Source organism: Triplophysa rosa, linkage group LG15 (assembly GCF_024868665.1).
Source record: "Triplophysa rosa linkage group LG15, Trosa_1v2, whole genome shotgun sequence".
In the NCBI taxonomy this organism is placed as follows: Eukaryota; Metazoa; Chordata; class Actinopteri; order Cypriniformes; family Nemacheilidae; genus Triplophysa; species Triplophysa rosa.
In genome coordinates, this window is record NC_079904.1 from 3970997 (window position 1) to 3991821 (window position 20825).

Consider the following 20825-nt stretch of genomic DNA (forward strand, 5'->3'; position numbering starts at 1 on the left):
TTTATTAACAAAAAGATTAAACAAACCAATGTAGAAAAATACTTTATTTGACCTTTGTACAAATGAAAAAGCATTTTACGAAATGGAAAAATAGTTAATACCTTTGAGAATTTGTACATAAATAGAACTTTGGCATTTGTAAAATCTAGCTGGAAAATGAAAAGCTTAAAAACATCCAAAGACGGATGAGAAATTTATACATACTGCAAAGCCAACCAGTGGCTTTCAGTCCACAGTAAGTCGGTCATGTCAATCGATGCACTTGCCTTTTTGTAACGTTTCAAACATATACATTAGCACATGCTATCAGATACACTAGCGTGTAATGCACAATGATGGGTACTACACACGTTCTCTGTCAGATTATTAGCAGCTCGCTGCCTGAGAATAAATGTGTCGCTTGAGGATATGGCTTAGCCTAACTGCACCTTTACGAAATAAAATCCTGTGACACTTCTGTGTGACAGTTTTGGAAACGTCCATAAGAACATTTCACACTGTGGTTCTGCTGCATAGATTCATAAAAGCACAGATTATTACAATATCTGTGAAAGTGTGCAATGCTGGTTAATGTGAAGTTGCATAGCCCAGTATACAGTTGGGTTTTATCTGCTCCTTTAGCTTTTAATACACTGAAAAGAAAATGATGCACATGCGCATGACAAAACCCACATGCTAAATATATTATAAATACAACATTACAGTCAAGATAAATAATCAGAATTAATATAGATGCTTGTATATATCAGACATTCGTCACCCTGGTGCATTCAGAGTTTGTGCAAACGTTGACATGACCGGTGGATTTCATACATTATGGACTACAAATTCATCTTGGGGTCGAAATGAAATTACGGACACAAAAAACTCACACAAAGTTAAAATCCCTTCTAAAACAAAATATTAACCAAAATACCTGAGTGTAAAGGTCTTGCATTGATTTTCTTACATATTCTGCGATAAGGAATATATCTGATCCAAACTATAGAAAATGTGTTCAAACAAACTTAACATCTGCTGAACATTCTCCCGTCTTTGACTTTGGATCTAAGCGCGTGGAACTTCTGAACTGTGCCGCTTTCTAAAAGACTAAAAAAGAACCTCATATTTCAGTCTAATTAAAAATAGTTAAACGGTGTCCTGAATACATTAACCTGATTTCCTCTGCCGTCATTTATTTTTACATGAAACGCTTTCGTTTTTATGGAAGACCAAATTGTTCACATCACCCTGACCTAAACAAACAAGCAAGTACCAAACAAGCACGCAAACACACTTCAGATGCACAAAATTCTGATAAAATGTTGGGAATGGAGGACGGTTTTGCAATCTAGAGGGCCGGCTTGAAAACGTCGACCTGCGACCTGTAGCTCTTGTGGAGATGATGCGCCAGCTTCTTGGGGAAAATGAAGTTTGTGACTCGTCGAAATTTGGAGGTACACAGTTCACAGAAGGACGATCACAAGGCACTTTACGATGCTCCACTTTCCCTTTCAGACCAATCTTATCACTGGTCTAAACTCAAAAACACAGTGCGAGGAACTCACCACCTTAAATATGAAGACCACTGATGTCTCCAGCATGAATAAATAAAAGAAAACAACACATCCTTGTAAACTGGATTCACAGCTTAGTCCAGCCTTTAGTAGTCTTAAAAGTTCTTTTCATCGTGTTGATTTTATTTCCCTTCACGAGCTGTAGACAGATCGGCCTTCACATCGAGCATCATTGTGTCACACAGTTGTCACCCATGTCCTGCGCGTAACGGTCCGAGATCACCGTCCGCAGCTCATCGATGTCTTTCCTCAGCTGACACACCTCCACCAGTTTCGTCCTCAGGCCGTCCTCCATGAGAGGCTTCTCGTTCTCTTCTGCCGAGCTGCTCATAGCTGGAAAAAGTAGATTAAAACCACTATTTTAACTTTTTTTTAAAAACTATTTTAGTTTATTTATACTTTCGCTTTTTCGTACTTTTTTCCCTTATACTTTTGTTTTATTTTATAATTCACGCATTTGGCACATTCTATAAAGGTTGGCCAGATTTCATTTTATTGCAAACGTATACCTTGTACAACAAAGACAAATAAAATCTTGATTCTTAAAGCAATAATTAAAGAGAATTACAGGCCTAATTTCATTATTTATAAGAGCATTTACAAATTAAAAGCCTTTTTTCTTAGCATTAACATTAGTGGATCGCCTAGTTTTTATTCCTTCAGGCCCCCATCACTCACAATTTCTACCCAATAAGATAATCGAGAGCTTGGCCTAACTAAAAAAAATATATATTCAATATAAAAATCAAATAAAAAAAACGTGTTTCGTCTAATTCTAAACTGTCATCTCGGGGTGCTCTTGGAAGTTTGTTAAAGTCCTCAAAAAATATATATTTTTGGCATATAAAAAGTAAAATATTTAAAAAATATATATATTTCATGTTGTGTACTGTTAAAACAGCAAAAGCCAGGTTAGGTCGTGGTCTGTCCTTCAGACGGCAGACTGATGGTTGACCTTCATATGTCTTTATTGTTCAGTGGTGTGTGTTAGCGTTTCTTCCGGGGTTTGTGTAATTTCCTGATGTTGTTTGATTTTGAGAGTCTGAAGCTCAAGGCACAAGAGCTCTTTACAGACAGACAGACGGAGAGAGAGAGATATGAACGGATGAGGGGAGATGTGCACAGATACTACTGTCTGAACAGTGTCATTTAGCACTTTACAGAGTAAAACACTTCTGAGAAAACACAAGCAGGACCATTTCAAAGACTACTTTCACTTTTTACATTTACATTTAGCAGACACTTTTATAAAAATGAGGTTAACGACATTTTCTGAATGTACTATTAAAGGAAATTTAGAATGGTCTCTTCATTTTTTTCCGTGGCTGTATATACACTCGCGTGAATATTTATGTGCACTTAGGATGTGTTGCTTTATCTTCTTAAAATGTGAAATACATATATTTACATTTGATGCCGAGAAGCAGCGCCAGGTTGGGTTCTTTTCCTTGAGCTCTTTGGGTGAGAACACTACAGAGACCCTTGAGATCCAGCAGACACAGAGACATCTCCTTCAACAGCGGCCCAGCCTCCTTCAGACAGGACCCGGGAGCCACGTTCAATGAACCCTCGTCTGTCCGCCTTCGGTCCTGTGAAAACAATCAAATACAGAACGATGCTTTATACAACTCCTCGTGATGTGAGACGCAAGCAAGTGAATTTTGCATGGACCTCTCAGGAAGCTTTGTGTGTGTGTTTGGCCTGATACAGATTACCAGCGCTCACGACAAACTTTGCAGGTGCAGCGTTCAAATAAGACATCAGGTGTGAAATGTGAAGCAGCTGTTTGTGAAAATTGGCCGAATCATTGAACGGTCAGAGGCAGATTTGACAGCACTTACACAGCGGGACAGAGCACAGCAGAAAGTGTGCCCGCAACTACTGTGGACTCAAATCTGTTGTAGGTTTCTGTAATTCGCTTCCACCTAACCAGATCAGAAAAGATCAGTGTGTAATACATCACGACAGACCACGACTGAATGATTGTGGAGGGCACAGAGGACAAAGATATTATTTAGAACATACTTGGCTTTTAGGAAATGAAGATGGACGACATCAACAGACACCAGGGCTTGTATCTCAAAATTATTACAAACGTGTCCATATTTTAATTAGGGCCGTCGAAAGATTTAATCGCATGCAGAATAAAAGTTTGTGTTTACACAATATACAGTATGCCTGTGTACTGTGCATATTCATTTTATATTTATAAACACACACACATACATGTGTATATATTAAGGAAATATTTAGATGTAATTACCAATAATTAAAATGATATATAAACGTTCATTACTTTTTGTATTTTATATTTTTCTTAGATATATACATGTATGTGTTTATAAACACAAAAATAATATGCACAGTACACAGACATACTGTATATTGTGTAAACAAACTTTTATTCTGGATGTGATTCATATTTCAAATTTTCATATTTCAAAACGTTATGTATAGTCAAAGTAATTCAGATGGCACAGAGACTGGCACGCTAATGGTAGTTGGCACGTGTGATCAGACGTTTACAAGTTGATGATTATTTTGTTTTCCTGGTTCTATTTTGTTCTGTTTTAACTTCATGTCAATGTCATTGAAATTGATTTGACAAACTTGAAGAATCATATTGCATATTTGTACTTGGCTAGTTTTGCATCGTTTTTCCAATATCACGCAGTCCTACATTTTGACAAATACGATCAAATCTAAAGCAAATCACACCACATACCTGTTCATATCTGGAACACACACACGACCTTTAGCAAAGAACTTGTTTATCAGTAAGCCATTCTTTCAGACACATTTCCGGATGTCTACACTTACAGACTGAAGTGAATTTGTGTACTTGAGATTTCTTTTGCATGTTAACTAAAAGTTCCTGATGACTCATAAATAAAAGGCTTTTATTCATAGACATGTTAACGTGAACGGCCGACCCTGCAAAACATTTGTTTGATTACATCCAGGGAGTTTCAGGAAAGCTGTTCACTATTTTAGCAAGAGAAATGCAAAACCCGTGGTTGTATGCGAGACGAAACTACAAGAAACATTTGTTTATCTTCTTTATAAAAGACCACGGGAGAGTAAATTTTGTTTAAATGCTTCAATGATAGAAAATAGATTTACAGTACGTCTGTGGATTTGTGTCAAATATTGTGAGGAAACTCCAGACGGAGGCCGTAGGAGAAAAATCATCTTTTGTGCATCCCAGACGTCTAACATCCGTCTCCACAGTCACGTGAAACTACGGCTTTATCACGCGCGACCACATCTCTGTGAAAACGGCCGCTCTCTCTCACCTTCAGACGACTCCCTGAAAAGCCATGTCCTGAATTCTAATCCCGCGCTGAAGGCCGGCCGCTTATTCACGATGCTATGAACAACAGGAGGAACGAGGACTTGTGTTCATCACTTCAGCATTTACCTGCACGCTTTCTACTCTCTTCATAGACCCAACAACCTCGTAAACTGGCTTTTAAATCTGCTTGTGCTGCGAGGTGGATGGCACTTCAGAGGGTGCTGTACCTGCTGAAGGCTCGTGGAGAGGTTTTCCAGCTCCTCCTCGCGCACCACGAGCTGTTTCCGGAGCTCTTGCGTTATCCCTCTCTCCCTCTGCAACCTCTTCTCCAGCGACTGCCAAAAAGACAAAGGACACGTTTAGCATCTCAACTGAACCCGCTCTTATGATTACCCAACTCAACACGAGCATCACCAGACGTACACCGTCCCATTATCTCCTCATCCCGGAATAAGAGCGACGGATTTGAGCCGCTCATAATGACGCGAATCAGACCCCTGACAACCAAAGATGAAAATTGAGGCTCTCACCGTCAACTCCAGAGTGAGCTTCTCAACCTGCTGCTTCTGATTGTCGATTAGCTGAAAGGAAAGAAGACGCAGATGGAATTAACCGTGTACGCTTGTGCGAGAGTGAGTGTCCGGAAGTGCATTGTGGGAAATGCATACCATGCTGTTTTGGCTCTGTTGTTCTAGCAAGCGAGTGTTCTCTCTCTCCAGCTGCTTCAGGTCCAGCATGGGCAGCCGCACGCCGTCCTCCAAACACTTCTCCACCTTTTCTTGGAGGCTACACGCAAACACGTTTGTCGGTCAGAAGGCAAAAGCGTTCCGTAGCACAGTGGTTCTCAAACTTTTTCGTTGTAAGGCCCCCTTTGTGTAGAGTGCATCGCTTTGCGGCCCCCCAAATAAAGACTTATAATCTTAAATGTAACATTTTTATTTAAACAAAAACATATTCGGTTATACAATGCTGAAACATCAATTCTTTTGTCTGGTGGTCTTATTTTTCTGATGTTTGATTGCATAAAATCTATGATCAATTTCTATATTTCATAAAATGCCACAAAATCTGTGGCCCCCCTGGATCCATCTCGGGGCCCCCCCCAGGGGCCACGGCCCCCAGTTTGAGAACTACTGCACGTAGCAAATCGCTACTGTATTGACATTTGATGAATCTGAGCTTCTCTGTGTTTTAATAAGACTTATTACCTCTGAACAGCCGCCATGAGCTCTTTCTCCCTCTTGGATTGAGTCTCTATGAGGGCGTCTTTCTCTTCCAGCCGGGCTCGGTTCTCCTCCAGGTTCTTTTCCAGCCGGGCGATGGTGTCCTCCAACGCTCCAGCCTTTCCCTGCACCTCTTCCAACTGGAAGCCACAACACAGACAGAGATGAGTTGAGAATACTTATACATATAACTTCATTTATTTGGCTTGATTTATGGGTAGTTTTGTCGTTCAGATCTTCACGAAAAACGTCATCAGTGATCTCGCATCAGTTAGGACGGGAAGGAGAACGTCACGTACCTGCTGAGCCTGCGTCTGGACCTCATCCAGCGAGGGAAGGTCTGCCAGGTATTTCTCCAGCGTCTCGATGCGTTGTTGCTTCTCTTGATTCTGCTCCTGCTCGCGCTGGCATTTCTTCTTCAGACTGCTGATGTAGCGGTCGCGGGTTTTCATCTGAGCGGAAGCACAAAGCGTCTTGTTAGCTTCGACGGGGGAAGTGGAACACAGTCCTTTAACCTCTAAACTGCTTTGTTTCAAAACCGACTGAAGTCCCTGCGGAGGCGGCGTTTTAAGACACGCTCGAGCTAGTTGACGGGGAATTTCTAAGTTTCACAGAGACGGCAATCCCATCATGCACCGCAGCCAGCTCAATGACAAATCAAAGACAAAAACAAGGCAGAAAGATAACCTAATAATTCTTAGTTTACTCCTATTAAAAACCTCTCACCTTCTCTTCCAGTTTCTTGATGTCTTCTGTGTACTTCTGTGTGTTCTGTTTGAGAAACTCGCTGAGGTGAATGCCCTCCAGCTCCGCCGCGGCTAATTTCCGGCCCAGCTCGCTGTTCTCACAACACATCGGACTCGCACGCTCGGGCAGCTGAGATTTTGGACTTTGACTGGATACGGGACTGTCGTACGGAGAGTCCTAAAAAAGAGAATCGGTAGTATTAATAGCAGGTACTGAGAACAACAACTACATACTTTTATACTAGACTAGTTGGTCGGCTAGTTAGTCTTTGAAGGACAGTTCACCCAAAACTTTTACTTACACTCATGTTGTTTCAAATCTGTATAAGTATCTTTGTTCTGTTGAACACCAGGGAACATATTACAAACAATGTAGGAAACCAAACCTTTCTGGGGCACCATTGACTTTTTTACTATGGAAGTCAATGGTGCCCCAGAACTCTTCGGTTACAAATATCTTCATTTGTGTTGTGGGTCAACAAAATGTATACAGGTTTGAAACAACTTGAGGCTGAGTAAATGGTCACAGAATTGTAATTTTTGGGTGAACTGTCCCTTTAAAGGCCTGAATAAGTACGAACCCACATACTCCAATCAGAAGTGTTTTAGGGGGCGTTCACGAATGATGTGTTCTTTAAAAACAGCCTGATGGTGTTCCAACAGAATGCAGGGGTCTCAAGAGGCATTTTTTCAAGTTGGCACAACACAACGATCATCCAAAGACGACCATCTGCCTGAGCTAACATTTAAAAATAGTGCAGACCGTGCGGTCCTTTAGTCGGGCAAATGAAGGATATCAAACATATATCAATAACTTTAATTTCCTTATGTTATTCCAAACATGTATGGTTTTCTTTTTTCTGCAGAACACAGAAGAGATTTTTTTAAGAATGCGATAACCAAACAACATTGGAACCCCACTGACTTTCATTGTTCCATTTTTCAAAATATCTTCTTTTGCGTTCCACATAATAAAGAAAGTTATACAGGTTTGGGAATGATGAAAGAATTGTCATTTTTGGGTGAACTATTCCCTTAATAACATCAAATACAGTATTCTTCCTCTTGAATTTTGTTATAAACAGACATACCTTGGCTTTGAGCAGATATGAGTCATCATAGCGCCCCCTCTGGTTCTGGAGGACTTGTTGCGCCCGTAACTCATTTTCCCTGATCCTGGCATGAAGTTGAAGGATTTGTTGCTTTTGTCTACAATTCCACAAAAAAATCCAAATCAGAAAGTGACTCATTTGATCAAAATTCAGTCAGTATTCCCAGTATTCCGACAGAACGTTTCCTGGTACCACACAAAGAAAAATCCTTTCTGAGAAATAAAGACGTGATCGCTGGAGGCTGTTACTATGTGGCAGACAGATTTGCTTTAGCAAGAAATGTTTTCACAGATATAACGCTCTAAAGCATGCTTGTTGTACTTGTTTTGGACATTTTCTGCCTTTCGGCGAAATAAGACGGGCATTGCAGTTAAACATTAGTAGATCAAGTTAAGAATACTAAACACAAACAGGATCAGAGAATTGAACACAGTGCCACCTTGTGGCACATTTTCAGCTGTTAAAAACATTTGAATGTTATTGTAAACAAACAGACAGAGAAAAAAAGACGCTGGTGCTTTTCAAGAGCCGGCAAACATATGCAAAACATATTTTACACAATATGTTATATTTTATCCTTAATACATCCGCTACTGCTCACAGCTGGATGTTTGTCTGCTCCCTCATGTGTAATTCTTGGCAGGTATGACGGCCTGACATTTTGACACGGTGTGTGTACGTGTGAGTCTGCCTGCTGCGTGGCATTCGTGCCACTGCCCCGTCTGCCACAGCTGACCTGAGAGCAAAGCATCATGGGTGGCAGCATTGGGCTATAATTACACCTGCTCAAGGTCACAGCAGTCACTGTGAGGTCACCGTCCCAACCACAGCTGACATCATGTTCAATTATTGAAATCATTTTGTGGGCAACTCTGCCACCTGCCTAGAAACAAGAACTAATGATGGGAAGAGGAGGAGGACGTGACTCACGCGGCTGTGATACGATGCTCACATACGTTTCTTCGTTGTTCTACGATGTTTCAAATAAAATGTATGTTTTTATATGAATGTGATTGATGTAGTGTGGACATCAGATTAAAATTTGTATAAAAAGATGTAAATAAGAATGTATTGCATAATAATGCAAATAAATGTTGTTAATAATAATAAAAATAGTACCGTTAGCCCTCCTCATTCAAATATCACATTCATACTTTTCCTGGTCGAAAGTGACCAAATTTATTTTGTAATGATTATCATATATTTTTGTTCACTAATATTTCTTCTTTAAACATTTCACTCTTTCAGGGAATGTTTGGTTTTGTAATATTTATGCAACAATTATGTATGTATATATGTCTGCATTATAATATTCATACAATAATTAGGATGATATATTTTTTCCCTTCAATATACAGTAATGTTATTATTATATATTTTTTCCTATTCCCATTTATTTCAGCTGTCAGGAGTAAAAACGTGTGAAATGTGTTTTCACAAAGCAAGTGTGACAAAAGCGTGACCCATTTTCCTACAATTCTAAAAAGTAAAATAAATAAATGAATACTAATCATTTTAATGACTATTTAATGACTACAAATAAAATGAATATTTATAAAAACGTCAAATGTCTTTGTTTACTCACCGGTCGATTTCCAGTTCTCTCTGCCTCAGGAGTCCCTCTTTAATTTTTACTAGAGTATTGACAGGCAAAGACGTTCCACTCGGCGTCTACACAACACAAGAATTACAGCATTAGAAGAACACTTCATTCGGTACACATGCAGGGTCAAGCTAATGTGTATTTCTGCTAAACACACTGTAATGATCATACTTGGTCATAATAATCATCAACCAGCGACAAACTGCCATAAAAGCCCTTCAGCATCATAGTAGACAACTTCAACAAGGTCTCTCACACAGATCAGTGTAAACGTTTTACAATGGCGTATCTCTCCGAACAATAAACATCCATCTCACACATACACCACAGTCGTATATACTACAACAATATTGTACAATATTATATATAATAGATCAATACTAAAGGTCCAGTGTATGAAATTTAGCGGCATCAAGGGGTGAGGTTGCGAATTGCAACCAACGGCTCAAGCTCTATCAGTGGTTCTTAACGGGGGCCTCAGGATGACTGATCATTTTAAATTAGACCAAATGAGCATTTAAATACATTTTAAACAACTTAAAACCAAGATATATCTTAAAAATGTTGAGTTTTGTGAGCGAGGGGGGGGCCTTTGAATATTGCTGAATACAGTGGGGGGGGGGCCTTGGAGTCAAAAAGGTTGAGAACCCCTGCGCCATATCAAACAGGTTTCAATTTGAAATAATAATGAAGTTAATTTTTGAACAGAAAGAGTTATAAATCCATCTGAAGTGGTCGCTGGATGTAAACCAGTAACCACAGACAACCATTACAAGCTATCAGATGTATTCAACTCATGCACATCCACTCTTTAAAATAGTCTGTATTGTTTCGGTCACCTCGCCTCTGCAGACTTGAGATGCCGTCAGGCTCAGAAATGCCCTGCCCATAAATGCCCCACATATGACTGGCACGCTTGAGCCGAAAAACATGCCTTTATTTGCCTCTGGAGAGGTTTAAGTCCCACCAGTGAACAACGTGGTGATAAGAAACAGGTGCCATGTTCTTTTGCCAGCTCTCAGTCACGGGTGATATTTTTAACGTGTCGTGTGGTAAACTCGCATCTATACAGTACGTGATGTGTGGTGTGGAAAGACGAAGCAACTACAAACTAAAGCTGGACGGCAGATCACATGACCTGGATCGAATGAAGAGAAGTCAACTCGGCATCATACAGATACTAGTCACGGGTTGATGTTGATAAAGATCTGTCTGTCTGATATGTGTGTTCACGCAAAAATAACGATTCCGTCATTTATTCACCCTCATGTCATTCAAAACCTTTTGTAGAACACAAAAGATGATATTTTGAGAAATGAGAAGCGGTTTTGTGTCCACACAATGGTTGTCAATGAGGTCAAGCTGTTTGGTTCCCTGCATTCTTCAAAATATCTTCTTTTGTGTTCTGTTCCAGAAAGTCATACAGGTTTGGAATGACACGAGGACGAGTAAATAATGAAATCATTTTAATCTGAAGGCGAACTGTCCCTTTAAATCTGTCCTTTAATGCGCACTCTTTGGGACATCCTATACGTCTGCACTGGCTTAAGTCACCAAACTGTGTCGAGTGCATTTTCATGAGGAAAATGATGACAAATGACTAACCAATACAAGAAGATAAGCCCTGATGAAAGCCAACGGAGAGAGAGTGTCTGTCCTGCTGGAACGTGGACATCTAATGAAAATAAATGCCTGTGTTTACCCCGTTTTATGCCGTGGCATAAACTAAACGCTTTATGAGTCAGGGGTCTGTCTAAACTTATTCCTCCACCTGCTCCTCAATACTCCAGACGCCGGTGTTCTGTTTGTCTCTCTCCACACGGCCGTTTAAACAGTCTGAGACACAACAGCTGCCGGAGGAACCCACCACATTCATTACAGCAAACGGATGCCAGAAAATGAGAAATGCTGCGACTTTACTGAAAACTCTGTTTCTCTGTTTAACAGCTACGAATCGCGTTTAAAAAAGAATTGCCAATCTCTTTAAACACACAAAAAAGATATTTTGAGAAATGTCTCAGTGGTTTTGCGTCCAAACAATGGAAGTCAACGGGGACCAGCGTTTTTTGGTTACCAACATTCTTCAAAATATCTTCTATTGTGTTCTGCAGAAGAAAGAAAGTCATAAAAGTTTGGAACGAGTAACTGACGACAGAACGTTCATTTGAAGGTAAACTAAGCTAAAGAAACGTTTTCGTTTTCGCTCTGCATTTGCGAACTCTCATCAACTATGACCTCTAAACCAATAAATTCTTTATTAACTACATCAAATATCCATGACTCTTTAAAAATGTGGCTTAGCTTGGATGCCCTTGGTGATCGGGATAATCATATCCACTCCCTAAATTGTATCAAAGAGCACAGTAAAGGTCCGATGGCTTTCGGCTAGTGTACTCCACAGCTACGCTCTGTCACATAGCACCGCTAATCTGCTGTCAGTTCCCTGAACTTTATCACACCCCGCCACCGCCTTCTCTCTACGGCCCTCCAGACAGCTGTCCATCAGCTTCCCGACACGCCGGGGCAACAAAGAGGAGACACGGTGGCTGCTTTCGATGGGGCGCTACCCAGAATTGACTGTGATCTGGCTGTGATTTGGAACTCGGGGGTAAATTCAACAGTGTGCTGTTTGTGTTTCACACGCAGGAGAAATCTTGAGGTCTTTGTTTAAAACCACCAGCACATAAAACTATGCAAATGTCATGAGATATGTAAAAACAATTGTGTCACATTAAAAAGCCTAAATGTTAATACACTACGTAACAAAAACTTCAAATCAAGTAGCATTTATTTAGACATCAAATGCAGAGAAAAATTAAGAGAGCGTTCCAAATGTTCATTTATTCAGCATTTCTAGATGTATTGTGGCCATTCTAGTCCAGTGTATGTTGTATTTCAACAAAACCAAACCTCAGGAGTGACATAAAGTCATCCAACAGCAATGTGAACGACTGACAGCATGACAAGAATCAAGAATTAAAAATCAAGATTATCAAATAAAACGGACTTGTTTTCTTTGCAGCATTTGAGGTCTGAAAAAACACAGAGGATATTTTCTGTTGTTTTGTCCTGTTTCTCGTTTTCGTTTTCTGCGAAAAATTTGGTAGAAATATTGTTAGTAGTTCCCAGAATAAAACATAAATGATCATTTAACCACATACAGCACCTATAAATAGTCATCAGGAAAACAGATTTTGAAATGGTCTCTTATTTTTTTCCTCCCTGGCATTTAAAAGTAATGCATTTCGACAATCTGATGACGAATTTTGTGGTGAATATAAGTGATGAGATGAAGTAGACATGTCTCTGTGAACTTCCAGCGAACTGACATCATGCAAAAAATGTTCCCTACCAATGACATTGAGAGCTTATTTAAAGCAACTAAAAAAGTGCAGTTCGTTACAAAAAACCTCCAGCATTTCTCTGCAATTGCTACTTGGTTCCATCCAATGCAATGACATTCAGACATTTTCAAGTGTAACCCAAGTGTCCAAATAACCCAAAGGCACCTCCATCTGTGTGTCCGGCCGACAGCTGTTGGAGCCAGAAAGCGATTGTGCTAAGCTAAACAATGAGGTGAGACCTGTCCTGGATGTAGCAAACTTTCCAGCGTTGGCCGGAGGGCACGACAGGCGATTGGACAATGCGTATGCATGCACATGGCAACCGGGCTCTAACATACCATAAACGCTCAGTAAATGAGGTACAGCGAGCAAGGTCACCGTTAGAACCGACCTCCTGCATTTCAATGAGCTTGTCCATGAAGACCACCATGTGTTACCTTTACATAACCAAACAGCATTCAGTCTTTTCACTGGGATTATAAAAGGGCTTATGCACCCAAAAACAAAAATAATTCATCGTTTATTCACTGTCATGTCTGTATTATGACTCTTTCTTCTGTGGAACACAAAAGAAGATATTTTGAGAAATGTCCATACAATGGAAGGTCCGGTGTTGTTCGGTTACCATCGTTCTTTAAAATATCTTCGTTTGTGTTTTGCACAAGAAAAAAATCATACAAGACATAAGGGTGAGTAAATGAATCTCTTGGATTTTCGCAAAATCAGGCTATTGAATATATCAGTAGTCTTGTTGTGAAAAGAAATCCTCCCAAACTGATAAACAGCAATGATCTTTTTTGTTTTAGTAAAGTGGCTGCCCTTAAACCTGGCATTAAGAGATGGGTTTCGGTCAGGAGGTGGCGTGGCGGACAGTGACCGTGACGCCCTCTCCGTTCTTCGCGTCCACACTGCTGCCCTTTTCAATAATGCTCTCTGAGAGCTTCCCTGACTCCGGCGAAATGAAGCTCCATATAAGGAAGAGGCTGTTTTCATCTCAAAATAGATCTCAAACAATGACCAAAAAATGTTCAGTTCTGCAGTAAAGTTCCCAGCGACCCCGGGGAAAGTTTTAGCTCTAGGTTAAAGAGGTTTACAGAGGATTATTAGGAGGTTTTATAAGCAATCTTCTCAATGGAATGGGTCGTTTAGAGCACACGCTGTTCTGGCCGCAACATCAATCGAATATCTGTATTAATCCTCCGGCTGTAATCTCCGGTGAGACAGAGAGCCGCTGGGTACAGTTACAAATGAAATTCAACCCGAGCAGAAACAGAGAAAACAGCTGATGCACAAAATCAACTGAAGGAAATATGGACAGTTTTTGAATATTTCTGCTCTGCAATTGTTTGTACATTCAGAAGCTATATGAAGAAATACTTTTGACTTAATTTCACTCAATTTCAACTGTGCATGTGCTTTACAGTACACAGAACTAGACGGATGATTCCATTAGAGACTGAGTTTAGCATGCTATTCATATTTGGGCATAAATCTATGTCTAAATAGAAGATGGGAGAAAAAATGAGAGATCAGAGCCCTCCTACGCATCTCGTCCACCCTCCTCATATACTCCGCCCCTTCATTTGTCCTACCATAAACTTCCGAACCCGCATCACTGGCAGACTTTCTCGACGGGAAAAACATTACAGCAGGATTGAACCTCAGTGCTCCGGCTGTCCATCTTCAACTTCAGGTACACAACATTTTCTTGTTTCACTTCTTTCGGGTGACGGATGTGCAAAAGATGCATATAATGCATAAAACGATGCAGTTATTCCAATGATTAAATTATATACATGGGATACAATGGATTTATCCATATCGCTGCTGCTGTGTTTAAAATGAAAAAAGGCATAATATGAAGCTGTAAATTGTATGTTTAGGGAGGGGCGCGATATTTCAAAGTACTGTTTTACTTAAAGTCCTTATAAAAACAATCTTAAATGTGTGTTCTGAGTGTGTCACACCATTAAAAAAATGTGTTATTAACCACATTAACCAAATGTGAATGACCTGAGCTCTAGTGTTAGGGGAGGGGCCATGCATGCTCGGACGCTCCATAGGGAGCCGAAGAGATGGCGCGTTTTTGGAGGCCAACCCGGAAGTTAGCGCTGCAGTTAGTAGTGCAGTGCTTTGTTCCCATAGACTTTTGGAAGATCGCGCTGTGATTAACAAAGGTTTATGATGTTTACATGTTTTGTCTATCAAGATAATCTTTACAAATGAACACAACATTTGTTACTTTTCGAAATACAATCGCCAGAAGTAAAAAGCTAACACGATGCTATAAACAGACTACACTTAAGGTCGCTCGATATCAACGTCAGCACAACCAAGCCTCCGACAACTCTTTCAAACTTTATTAAAAATGTGTTCCACGGTCAGTAATTACTTCGTGAATGAATCCACATCTATGTTGCGTTATTTGTGTGCTTTATATGCGCGATGACGCTAACGTCCCCGCCAAAGGAAGTAGACGCTTTTAGCAACTTGTTAGCAACCGCCATTTTTAAGACACAATAACGCTTTTAAAAAATCACAAGCGGTTTATAATTGGTGTGTGTTTTATGTCATAGAATAAAACGTGAAAATATTTAGAGGTTTTGTATATCACAGACCTTATTTTGGGCGATTTACCAAAAACCCACTCAAAAAACCCATAGACTTTGGAGCGATGGAATCGGAAGTCCTAAAATGCTAACTCGCTTCCGGAGTTTGCAATCAAAAATACGTCATCTTTGCGGCTCCCTATTGCATCATCGCGCCACCGTTTTAGCCCCGCCCAAAAAAGTTGTGACCTAAAGTGACCGAACTATACAAAACTTTTCACATTTGTGCTCCGCTGGGAGATGTGACAACACAAATGAGCCGACAGCCTTCGCTTTAGCCCTGCAGAGCAGAAAGGGTTAACAGCATACAGAAGACAGCAAGGGCAAGATTTTTCTTTACTTTTACCGGAAGCACATCTTTTTGCAATGAGGATGCTTAAAGAAATATTTGATGCTTGGGACGAATTTATAGTTGCATAAATGTGCATCAGGAATGGGGAAAAAAGTCAATATTTCAAAGTATTGCAATAGTTTGCAATCATTATTCTCTCGCTGACTATTTATATTTGTAGTTTTGTGAAAAATGAGAGCATCATCCTAAAGCCCTGTGAGGCGTCGCCCTGCCAAAAAACTGCAGCGCATTGCTTTGTAATGCCATCATGGAAAGTTCAGTGTCGGGAGCGAGTGCACTTACTCTGCCTCCAGTGGATTTATTTCTACGGGGAAATTGCCAATTGAGGGTAAAAAATAAACGCACATAAACAAGCGCAGGCTTGGGAAAATCTGTGGCCAGCTTTTAAAATCATTTCCTTCTTCGGTCTGATTCCAACTTATTTCTACTCGGATCGTTTTCATTTTTTGCCTCAAAATCTTGGCAACCCAATGATGTGCTGGTGTTTTTGCCAAATGATGGCCTGAGAGAGATATAAAAAAACTAATCTAATACCCGTGCACGTCTGCTGAAATATGCTGATGGTTGACTAGCTGTGTCCAACGATCGCCTATATTACCTAGATTACATTTTTTTTAATCTATATGAGCATGCTGTGCTTTAGATTCGACGTCGGTCCAGACATTTTCATGCAAACGGATGCATTTTTTATTGATCTGACCATTTTATATTTGTAAACACAGCCATTTTTGTCTTATGTTATCACCCCCTTAAGAAATGCATCCCGTCAGAGTCGAATCAACTCAAAACCAGCCTAAATATACCGACTTAAGGCAAATCAACTTGTTGCTCATGCAAAATGTTATGGTGAATGACCATGTATGAAGAAAGATAAGCCGGATGTGTGAAGAGGGCATTGACCCGCTCGATACCCTTTCAAGAAGATGTTAATGACATTATCATTCTCAGTAGTGATGGGGACACGACCCTCGAGCTGTCACTAGGGCGTTGGAATGCTGGCGGCCCGTGGTGTTGACAAACATTTCTCCCGTGTTAATCTCCACCGGGTCACGTGTGCCCCGTGCCGGGCGCCAGAAAAGACTTCAGACTCTATGATCACTCACTTATCTACTGAAGCTTGTTCTTTACTGACAATGGCCAGATGAACACAAAAACATTTTCGTAACTGTGGGAGTACATATTTCATTTCACATGTTCGACAATGTGAGGGAAAGTGCAGACTCACTTTCAGGGACGGAAAAATGAGTTGCATAAAGCCACTTTTAGCAACATATTGAACCAAATCCACATCTTGCACGGCCTCGTTTTCATTTAAATCAAAGTGAATATGTTGTCTAACTTAAAATCCTCCAATTATCAACAGAATTGTCAAGTGTCTCAAATATTTAATGAGAGAGACAAACTTCAACTATTTAAAGTTGGGATGTGCAAAACCACATATTTTCATTCATTTGGTTGGGTCTAAAAAACTAGTTAGGTAAAGTCTTAAACGGATAGATCATCCAAAAATCTGTCATCATTTACTCACCCTCAGGTTGTTTCAAACCTGTATACATGTCTTTGTTCCAGTGAACACAGAGAAAGCTATTTGGAAGAATGTTTCAGTTCTGGGACATCATCCACTACCATAGCAGGAAAAAAATATATTGTATTTTTTTGTTGTGTTGAACACATGAGATATTTTGAAGAATTTAGGAAAACAAAGAGTTCTCGGGCACCTCTGACTACCATTTAATTCATCCTACTATGGTAGTCAATGATGTGCTGGAACTGAAAATGACTAACATTCTTCCAAATATCTTTCTTTGTGTTTATCGGATCAAAGTAATTGACACTTTGTGTAAATAGTTCAAAAATGATATTCTATCATAATTTATTCACCCTTCTGTCATTCAAAACCTGCATGAGTAGAACATAGCATGATTTACAGCCAAAAATTAAAAACCAAACAACATTGGAATCTCATTGACTTCCACTGTATGCACACAAAACCACTGAGACATTTCTCAAAATACCTTCTTTTCTGTTCCTCAAAAGAAAATCATATCCAGGGTTTAAATAACATGAGGGTGAATAAATGATGATAGAATATTTGAGCTTGTCCTCATGACCTTGGCGTTGCTAGTGCAATGTTCTACAAGATGAGCATCAAGCGCAAGCTGACAAGCTGGACAGATTTCCAGCATACAACAATATCCCGTTCTGCAGAAATAGACACAGGCTGCAAATCAAAAACATTCCGGGCCTTCAACAGCCTCTTGGCAATAAGTTGATGGTTAAATAGATTCAGGCACCATAGGGATTCTGAGTAAGGGCTGGCCTCAATTCACTGGAATATTGTGATCATCAAAGGTCATTCCTAAGAATAACCTTTGGCGCGTCCCGCATGCGGAACAGATAACGGCACACAACAGCCCATGAGAATACAGGCCACAGGTGCTCCCGTATCCATGACGTTACTCATGAGATGATGCCAAATTCATCTGGAAACGAAGATGTGTAGAAAGCTCCCTGCAGATTTGAGACGGGATTGAAAAACAGTCTGAAAGCCAGAGATAAGAAGAGAGATCCTCTAACACGAAGACTTATAATCGAGGACGCTTCATGTCTCGACAAAACGGCTTTTATCTAATCTTTCCGGAGGCGAGGTGGTAAATCCTGATTTTGGTTGTTTTGAAACACGTGTAAAATCATCCATTTAAAACATCTTTCTGAAACCATTTGTTTTGTTTACTCGAAGGCAGATAAATGGAAAGAAATGTAAGCTCACTCCTACACAGTAAAACAGTTACGTAAAAGTCACAAAATGTGAGACTGAACTTTTGCCTTCCTACTGCTATTTCTCTTTGCAACAAACTTTTTATGGTAGTAATTTTCCCTACGTTGGTCAAAATCAAATGAGGATCATTATTATTAAAGGCTATTTTTATTATCAAAAAGAAACATTACTTTTTTTTATAAAAGGATCATTATTCATTTTGATTATTTTAAAACAACAAAATCTACAAAAATTTAAACCAGCCAGTAGAATTCTGCATGACCGCCACATCTGACCACTGTGTGCACACTCATTAGTTTCCTTTCTCCCATCAGCACCCGCATCCACGGACTGCCTCTTCCGTCACCACGACAACCGGCATCTCTCCACTCCACTCCACCTTGCGGTACTGCCGTCCCTCCTGTCTCTCCTCCGCACCCCTCCCCTCTCCTCTCTGTGCACTAAGTTTGTGCGTGTGGCCGCCTCAGCATGGAGAAGGTGCAGCACATGACGCGGGCGGCCATGCGGCGGGCGTCCACCATGGAGGTTCCCCAGCAGGCCAAGCAAAACATGCAGGATCTCTTCGTCAACTTCTGCCTCATCCTCATCTGCCTGCTTCTCATCTACATCATTGTCTTGCTAATGTGAGCGGGAGGGGACGCTAGCCATTGAGGGCGAAGGACTGCATAGAGGGGCCAATCACGTTGAGGGAGGTTGGGATGGGCGGGGCTTTAAGATTGGGGTCGAAAACTGCATGATTTTTGCCCAAATTAGAGTAGCAGAAAAGTTATATTGTCCATAGATTAGTGGTTAAAGAGAAGGGTGAGTCATAGCTTATAAACTGCTATTTATCTATATCTATATGCTAATATAATATGCTAATACACTTGAATTATAAAAACGGACATACACATATACGCTGCAAAAAAGCAACAAAAAAACACAACAACACAATGCTCTTTTCTAAAACCTGGCAAGCTACCTACAAACCTATTTCAATAAACTTACTGCAAAGCATTCTGGGATTGCCTTCTATGTGAAAGATATATAGGACTTTACAATTTGATTAAAATAAGGGCTTTCCAAATCAGCCCTCTATAACTTTATAAAGTCCACAATTTGAGTGCACAAACATTTTAGTGGTGTCTTAAACCATACTGGATACTACTAAGTGCACTCATTCAATCCCACGATGCACATGGTTGCACCGAAAGAATGACCTTGTCTAGACAGAAGATGGCGTCTGCACCATGTCCGGCACATTCAGTGTCCGAATACAAGGTCACTTATTTTCATGAATACCTTCAAACGGACTACGTTAGTGAAGTATTGAAGGGAAAAGTGAGTTCAATTTTTTGAGTCAAAAGCGATATCTAAACATACTGCTTCTATAGACGAGCTTACTAGGTTTCACAACAGAGCAAATATGTTCACACTATCTACATTCAAAACACACTAAAATATTTTAAAATGTTGCACTATCCGTCTACAAAGGTGTTCGTGGATTTTAGTAGACAACAAAACCGTCAATGAGAGGCAGCCTGGCTGATACGCAGTAACAATCTACAACAAATACAAATATTGTTAATAATAAAATAAAATGTTCATGTAGTTTATACTGTAGCAACTTCACTGGCGTTGGAGCTCCAGTATCTGATTCCGGGACAAATGAAAGTGATTGGGGGACCAGTGTTCACTGTGAACTGATGCTGCATGCATGTGTCTCCATGTCCTGTCACCACTCCATCATTGCATGTCACCGAGAGATGACATCTGGCCTTCCTTTATGCACTGTGCCAAACTTTAATTTCACTTGCTCAATAAACACGACATGAACTGATCACGTGTGTGCGTTTAAAAAGTGTGCTGCTTTTGTGTTGATGTTTCCACTTTACTAATCGAGTTATTCATGTAAATGGAAAAGAAAAAAGAACAACAGATTTTTATGATAAACTGACAATCGGTTGAATCTCATGAAACCTGTCATGAAAATGTCTCATTACAAAGTAAAAAAAAAACTAATTTTGCCTGTTTAAAGAACCATTTAAGGAGTAGTTCACCTTCAAAATGAAAATTCTGTCATCATTTATTCACCCTCTTGGCATTTCAAACCTGTAAGACTTTCTTTCTTCTCCAGAACACAAAAGAAGATATTTTGAAAGACGTTGGTAACAGAACAGCACAGCCCCCCATTCACTTCTATTGTAACCAATGCAAGTGAATGGGG

The 20825-nt window shown here is 40.1% G+C and overlaps 2 protein-coding genes across 3 annotated transcripts in view; one reads left to right on the forward strand and one right to left on the reverse strand.

Moving 5' to 3' along the window:
- Positions 1 to 35: 35 nt before the first annotated feature.
- cep85l (centrosomal protein 85, like) overlaps positions 36 to 20825 on the reverse strand; it is a 48323-nt gene continuing 27533 nt past the window's right edge. For both annotated transcript variants that reach the window (XM_057352682.1, XM_057352681.1), the window contains exons 4-13: positions 9518 to 9603; positions 7912 to 8029; positions 6801 to 6998; positions 6374 to 6526; positions 6060 to 6214; positions 5520 to 5637; positions 5382 to 5432; positions 5079 to 5186; positions 2965 to 3145; positions 36 to 1889 (exon numbers count right to left, since the gene is read on the reverse strand). In XM_057352682.1, the coding sequence (XP_057208665.1) occupies positions 1726 to 1889; positions 2965 to 3145; positions 5079 to 5186; positions 5382 to 5432; positions 5520 to 5637; positions 6060 to 6214; positions 6374 to 6526; positions 6801 to 6998; positions 7912 to 8029; positions 9518 to 9603 (1332 nt within the window). In that variant the 3' untranslated portion in view covers positions 36 to 1725. The remainder of the gene's footprint in view (positions 1890 to 2964; positions 3146 to 5078; positions 5187 to 5381; positions 5433 to 5519; positions 5638 to 6059; positions 6215 to 6373; positions 6527 to 6800; positions 6999 to 7911; positions 8030 to 9517; positions 9604 to 20825) is intronic.
- Positions 13962 to 20438, forward strand: pln (phospholamban). Its single transcript, XM_057352683.1, has 2 exons — positions 13962 to 14572; positions 18934 to 20438. The coding sequence occupies exon 2, from the start codon at positions 19088 to 19090 to the stop codon at positions 19244 to 19246; it is 159 nt and encodes a 52-aa protein (XP_057208666.1). The 5' UTR covers positions 13962 to 14572; positions 18934 to 19087; the 3' UTR covers positions 19247 to 20438.

Excerpts from the sequence above, each read along its gene's own strand:
- pln (XM_057352683.1), top strand. The coding sequence starts at position 19,088 with ATGGAGAAGGTGCAGCACATGACGCGGGCGGCCATGCGGCGGGCGTCC.